Source organism: Tupaia chinensis, unplaced genomic scaffold (genome assembly GCF_000334495.1).
Source record: "Tupaia chinensis unplaced genomic scaffold, TupChi_1.0 Scaffold000217_1, whole genome shotgun sequence".
NCBI classification, from domain to species: domain Eukaryota; kingdom Metazoa; phylum Chordata; class Mammalia; order Scandentia; family Tupaiidae; genus Tupaia; species Tupaia belangeri.
Window position 1 is genome coordinate 4,295,998 of NW_006159692.1, and position 7,552 is coordinate 4,303,549.

General features: G+C 41.1%; 1 protein-coding gene across 1 annotated transcript in view; it reads left to right on the top strand.

Moving 5' to 3' along the window:
• Positions 1 to 1,095: 1,095 nt before the first annotated feature.
• Positions 1,096 to 7,552, top strand: part of MARCHF5 (membrane associated ring-CH-type finger 5) — a gene marked incomplete at its 5' end in the record, with an annotated part of 32,231 nt that continues 25,774 nt past the window's right edge. Inside the window, 1 exon segment of the mRNA XM_014587530.2 lies at positions 1,096 to 1,298. Within this exon segment, the coding sequence (XP_014443016.1) occupies positions 1,096 to 1,298 (203 nt within the window).

Sequence of the window (7,552 nt, forward strand, 5' to 3'; positions counted from 1 at the left end):
CCAAATAGCCTAATTCCACAGGGAGGAAAAAAAAGCTTCATGTAGTACCCTTTAAAAAGAAGTGGGAATGTCCTTTATTTTGTTTTTTTCAAAGAGTGATCTTTGCTATAGGACATGTGTGCTCACTGGAGAGAGAGAGACAGAGAACAATAAATCAGCCCCAGGGAAGATGGCCACACCGCAGTTCCTTCCCCATTCTCCTTTCGGGATTTTGGACATGTGCATCCAAGCATCTGGCATGAGTTTTAAGTAGCCACATCTGGGATTCCAACCACAGTCAACAGTGTGGGAGCCCAGCAATGTAACCATTACGCCATCTGCTGGTAAAGGGAAAATGTTTTAAAATTAAACATCTCAATAGAATTTTTTCATACATATAAATGTTCCAGACTTGATACTTTTAGATTTGAAGTATAATTCACTCGCCCAAAAAGGAAAACCATTATAAGTCATACCTATCAGAGAAACACACAGACCCCCAATTTGTCATATTACCATGCTAAAAATTTATCCTGATAACTTCATTTCTATTTGCACTTTTTAAAAAACTTATCTTTTTCTCTTCTTACAGTAATATTTACCAGAATGATGTTTTTTTCACAGTTGAAAATTGAATGAGATTGTCTGTGGAATCATTGCATAATACTATGTTTTTCAAGTTCAAAAGGCTAATGTTACCAAAATGGCGAGGACCCTGAATTTCACTTATTTTCTTGGTTACCACTTCCCAAGGAGTTATTAGGTCATGTAAAACAAAAGCAGGGCCAGCCCTGTGGCCTAATGGTTAAGGGAGCCAGATTTCACATGACCAACTGCACAGCTTGACTCTGAGCCCTAGCAGCTTGAAAAAGCCAGTGTGTGTGTGTGTGTGTGTGTGTGCGTGCATGCATGTCCCAAATTTCAGCACAATGGGAGGGGGTTCCTCTTTCTCAGGCAAACACATGCACAATCTGTCAATAAAAAAAAAAAAAGATAAGTAAACTTGAGGGTTGTCTCTTTGCAGTCTGATTCATTAGAGAAGTGATGAATTACTAGAAAGATGGAAGAGGCAGAGTCCTAAAGATAAACATCATCGTTTTTTCTCTTAATTTACAGAAGTTGCTGGGTGTGTTTTGCCACTGATGAAGATGATAGAACAGCTGAATGGGTGAGACCATGCAGGTGCAGAGGATCGACAAAATGGGTTCACCAGGCTTGTCTACAGCGCTGGGTGGATGAAAAACAAAGAGGAAACAGTACAGCCAGAGTGGCATGTCCTCAGTGCAATGCTGAATACTTAATAGTTTTTCCAAAGTTGGGTAAGAATATCTTCGAAAACAGCACAGACATATTTAATGTGATTTTACATCATTGTGATTGCCCCACCCCTTTGCTTTTTGTGAATTTCTATATTCCCTTTCTGTTTCTTCTCCAAATGCCAGAGACATTTGTTTCACTAACAGTTTATCATATCCTTAATATATCCCTCATATTCATTTGTCTGTGTATTAACTGTTTTCACTTGGTTGAGAGGAGAAAGAATTTGCATATCTAACCATGTGGATATAATCAAATAACAAAGCTATAATAAAAAGCTGACTTTAAAAGCCCAATACTCTGGGAACCAGCAGTTAGCGTAATGGCTATGTCGCTGGATTCCCACGTAGTCGACCGCGGTTCGTGTCCCGGACCCGGTGGCTTAAAACTCACGCCGGGCGCGTGTGCGTGCGTGCCCAAGATCCCGAGAGGAGAATGGAGGAGAAGGGATTGCGGCGTGACCATCCCCCCTGGGGGGTGATTTCTCGCTTTCTGTCTCTCTGTCTCTCTCTGTCTGTCTGGCGAGCGCACGCGCCCTACAGTGAAAATCTCTCCAAAAAAAAAATAAATAAATAAAAAAGCCTCATTCTCTGGAGATGGTTTAGGAGAATAAAAGCAGTAGTGTTCTAATACCTCTTAATTCTTCTGTTTAGGAGTAAAAGTAGGGAAATTAAAGCTATAATAAGGTATAGAATTAAACTAACCTTTGGACTCCAATTTATGTTTTCTTTTATGTAAACTACTCTTTTCTGGGAACTATCAGGCAAGGAATAATCAGAGGTCTTTAAGAATAGAGCTAGCATGGAGAAAAGTATAACACACTGTTTAAAAACAGCTGTAACTTAGCTTGTTCCATTATAACCATATGGTTAAGAACTGGAGTTCTCTTTGGTATTCATGCCATGCCAGTTGTTCAGTGTTTGTGATATCACCTTTGGCAATAACCAAGAAGTAAAGGGAGGTAGTTTCAGTTCTGAGATAATCAAAAGGTATGACTGTGGGAGTAGTACAGTTCAAAAAACCATTAGAAATAATCATTATATTTTTAATTGCTAGTGGGTGCCTACACCTGATGGGGGGAGTATGTGCACATGTGAGACAGAATCCCCTGATGAGGCCTGGTCATCATGCTGCAGTCCTTTTTCCTCCATTTCTCCATCCTTGTAGGATTTGGGACATGCATGCACACACACGCACAGTGTATTTTTCAAGTGACCATGGCTAGTATTTGAATCATGGTCAGCCATGTGGGACCTGGCTTTCCATGCACAGCCCCTAACCAGTGTGCTACAAAGCCAGCCCTAGATTTATTGTTTGTAATAGGTGTTCTACATATTGACAGCAGAACCATGGTTTTTAAAATGTGGCAACATAAATGCAGATCATGAAGTGCTTTTCTAATGTGAGAAGGTTAATAATAGCAAACAACTTCTATAGTCTTTTTCTTTAGCATGATGCAGAGGAAGAAATGATAGGTTCTTATGAAGGGGAAGTAGTGCAGTAAAGGAGTGTTCTTGAGCGTTCGTAATTTCTGGACCACACGACAAGTCTTCAGGCACACCAGTGGTTTTAGATAAAGTAAACACAGAAGAATAATCCAAAATGTCTTCACTGTAAAATCAAAGCAGCTAGTGCTATAGTCTTTCACCATATTGATATCTGGCTCTCTAAAGTCAAAGTTAAGGTTTCCTAATTAACTGGTTACTTAGACTCTTTAGTCCTGCTACATTAGATAGTTTCAGCTTTCAATTATTGACTGTTGGAAACAGCAGCAAGTATATGGTGACTCTTTAAATGTTCAAATGGATGGACACAAAATTCATTGCAAGAATTCCTACATACAGTGTTCAGGCAGGCACCAAACTCGGAAATGTTATGGCACTCAGGAGAGTCGAATATTTCAGTTTGGGAGTTGGGTAGGTCTGTCCTTTTGATTGAATTCAGTTCTAGAAGATAATCTTTTCAGGTTTTATACAGTAATTGAATGTGATTTCAAGTATACCTAATAATAATGGTTTCTTTCTAAAAAAGGAAATACTTAGATATTGTAAAAGAGTCAGATTCTTTGATTAAACCATTTGTATCGTGATTTGGTCTTCATATTTTAACCTTAAAAATTTTGGGGGGGGACCAGCGGGTGGCGTAGTGGTTAAGGCGCTGGACACTCCCACATGGCCAACCGTGGTTCACGTCCCGGACCTGGTGGCTTGCTTTCTCACTTTCTCTCTCTCTCTTTCTCCATCTCTCTCTGGTCAAATTAAAATAAATTAATGAATAAATAAAATTTTTTAAAAAATAATAATTTTTGGGGGGTGATGGGGGACCACCAGATGGCGTAATGGTTACATCACTGGACCCCCATGTGGATGACCACAGTCCTAGCCCTGGACCTGGCGACTTAAAAAACTCACATTGGGGGACCAGCAGTTAGCGTAATGGCCATGCTGTTGGACTCCCATGTAGTAGACCGCAGTTCTAGTCTCAGACCTAGTGTGCTTAAACTCATGCCAGGCGTGTGTGCATGCGTGCCCAAGATCCCGAGAGGAGAATGTAGGAGAAGGGATTGTGGCATGGCCATCCCCCCGAGGGGTGATTTCTCGCTTTCTCTCTCTCTGTCTGTCTGGTGAGTGCATGCGCCCTATAGAAAAAAACAACAACAACTCTCCAAAAATAAAAAATAAAAAATAAATCACTCCCCAGAAGGATGGCCACACTGCAATCCCTTCTCCTTTTTGGGCATGCATGCACATGCACTTAACATGATTTTCAAGCTGCCAAGTCTGGGACTTGATCTGCAGTTGGCCATGTGGGAATCCAGCACCTTAACCATCATGCTACCTACTGGTCCCAACAGGGACTTGATGGTACAGTCTATCTCTAGTCCTCACCCAGCTCTGCACATGTCCAACTTATTCAGGGAGATCTGTGGATTTGAACTGGGAACCTTCCCATGTGGGATTGCCTCCCAGAGTATTATTTTACCCCCACACCACTGACTGGCCTCTGCTGCTGCTTTCTTGCATGACATGTTGAAATCTTTAACACTGCTTTGAGAATAATGAGCCCAGCATGCTGGCATATGGATAGTGCCACTGTTTGGAAGGCTGGAGCTGCAGGAGAGGCCCAGATTTGGCTCCTGGGCCAACCTGAACATATTAAACCTACAGTTGCACTCACCTATAATTCTAGCTGATTGAGAGGCTGAGGCGGGAGGATCTCTATGCAGCTAGACCCTGTCAAGGATAATTATATCTGTTTTTCTCCTCTTTTCCCCCTCTCATTAAGGAAAAAAAAAAAAACATAGAGGATGTATTATCAAATACCAGCTGTTGTCAATAAATGAAGTCACGTGTGAAGTAGTTTTCAGATAGTGGACTTTTCCTTGCTGCTGCACAAGTTAGTACTCTAGCCATAGGGATCCTAGTATACCTTTTAAACTCAAGGTTCAAAAATAATTGTTGGTGGGGCTAGCAAGTGGCGTGGTGGTTACCGGCCATGGACTCCCACATGGCTGACCACAGTTCAAGTCCTAGAACTGTGGTTTGCTCTCTCTCTCTCCCCCTCACCCCACTATGTCCCTCTCTGTCAAATTTAAAATAAATAAATAAATATAAATAAGCAAGAAATCACTCCCCAGAGGGGATGGTCATGCCACAATCCCTTCTCCTCCATTCTCCTCTCGGGATCTTGGGCACACACGCACATGTGCCCGGCGTGAGTTTTAAGCCACCAGGTCCGGGTCGCGAACCGTGGTCGACTATGTGGGAGTCCAGCGACATAGCCATTACGCCAACTGCTGGTTCCCATAAAATAATTCTTTTTTTAAAAAAATTGTTGGTTAAAAGAAAATCCCGAGTTACCAGCAGTTGGCATAATGACTGTGTTGCTGGACTCCCATGTTGTCGGCCACTGTTCAAGTTCCAGACCCAGTGGCTTAAACTCACACCAGGTGCATCCCAAGAGGAGCATGGAGAAGAAGGGATTGCGGCATGGCCATCCCCCTGGGGGGAGTGATTTTTCACTTTCTGTCTGTCTCTGTCTTTCTGGCAAATACAAGTGCCCTATAGCAAAAACCTCTCCAAAATAAAGAGAGAAAATCCTGTCTCCATAGGATGTTTCTATTGATAATGAGAATTAAAAGTTGCCTATATTTCTTAAGATACAATGTAAGATTATTAATTATTTTAATTATTGTTTAAAATTCACTTTTTTTTTTTTTTTCAATTCTTTTAGTTTTTTGCTATAGGGGTCATGTGCTCACCAGACATGAAGGAGGGAAAGTGAGAAATCATCACCCGGGGGATGGACACGCTACAGTCTCTCCTCCATTCTCTCTGGGGATCTTGGGCATGCATGCATACTTGCCCAATGTAATTTTCAAGTGGCTGGGTCCAAAACTTGAACCACAGTCAGCTATGTGGATCCAGCACCTTAACTTCCACACCACTTGCCCTATAATTGACTACATTTTTTTTTTAGAGGTTTTTGCCTAGGGCATATGTGCTCACTGCAGAGAGAGAGTGAGAGGGAAAGTGAGAAATCATCCCCCAGAGGAGTTGGCCATGCCACAATCCATTCTTTTCCATTTTCTTCCTAGGATCTTGGGTACATACACATGCGTTCCTGGCATGAGTTTCAGGCCACCAGGTCCAAGACGAACCATGGTTGGCCATATGGGACTCCAGCAACGTAACTGCTACACTATCTGCTAGCCCCCAAATTGACTACTTTTTAAGAGCATATTTAGGTTCACAGTGAGCACAAAGTACAGTTTCCAATAGACCACCCTGTGCCTATAGGTACACAGCCTCCCCCACTGTCAGAATCTTACACCAGAATGATACATTTGTTATAATCAGTTGGTGAACCTATATTGATAAATCTTAATCAGCCGAAGTCCATAGTTTGCATTAGGGTTTACTCTTGGTATTGTACATCTTATGGGTTTTGGTAAATGCAAAATAATATGTATCATTATAGTATCATATAAATAATATCCATCATTATAGTATCATATAAAACAATTTCACTGCCCTAAAAATCCTCTCTGTACCATCTATTCATCCTGCCTCACCCCAACTCTCCCACCACTCATCTTTTTATTGTTTCCATAGTCTTTCATTTTCTGTTATGTCAGTAGTTGAAGTCATAACAATATGTAGATTTTTCAGATTGGCTTCTTTTACCTGGTAATGTGTATTTAAGTTTGGTAGCTTATTTATTTTCTGGGTTTTTTTTTTTTTTTTTTTTCCCCCCTTCTTGTCTATGCCAGAGGGTATGTGCACTCGCTAGAGACAGAGAAAGGGGAAAAGAAATAAAGCGCCCCCTGATGGGCTATGGTCACACTACAGTCCTTTTTCCTCCCTTTCTCCATCTTGTCAAGATTTGGGACATGAAGACACACATGTTTTTCAAGCTTTCAGGGCTGAGATTCAAACCATAGTCAGCTATTTGGGATCCTGCTCCTTTAATAAATAGGCTACAAGGCCAGCCCAATAACTCATTTATTTATTTTTTTTTTTTTTAAGATTTTTGCTATAAGGGCGCATGCACTTCCAGAGACACAGAAAGCAAGAAATCACTCCCCTCCCTCCCTGAGGAGATAGCCATGCCACAACTCCTCCTCTCAGGATCTTGGACACACACATACACACACCCAGTGTGAGTTTTAAGCTGCTGGGTGCAGGACTTGAACCGCAGTCAACTATGTGTGAGTCTAGTCATGTAACCATTAAGCCATCTGCTGGTCCCACTCATTTCTTATTAGTGCTGAATAATAGTCCATTGTCTGGATATACCACAGTTTATCTGTTCATCTGCTAAAGGATATCTTGGATGCTTCAAACTTTTGACTGTCATGCTGCTATAAATGTTCACATGTGGGATTTTGTGGCGACAGAGTTTTCAACTCATCTGCACAAATACCAAGGAGTATAATCACTGGATTGTATGATAAGATGGTGTTTGTAAGAAACCTTAACACTGTCTTCTAAAGTGACTGTTCCATGTTTTCCCAAGACCAACAAGAGTTTCAGTTTGCCATATCCTTGCAAGCTTAGGGTGTTGCCATTGTTACAGATTTTGGCCCCAATAGGTGTATAGTGAGCAATACCTCATTGTTTTAATTTGTAATACTCTAATGACATCTTTTCATATGCTTATTGGCTATCTGTATATTCCTTTGATCAAGTGTTTGAGTCTTTTGCTCTTTTTTTTTTTTTTTTAAATTGGGGTGATAGTTTTTTTGTTGCCTTGA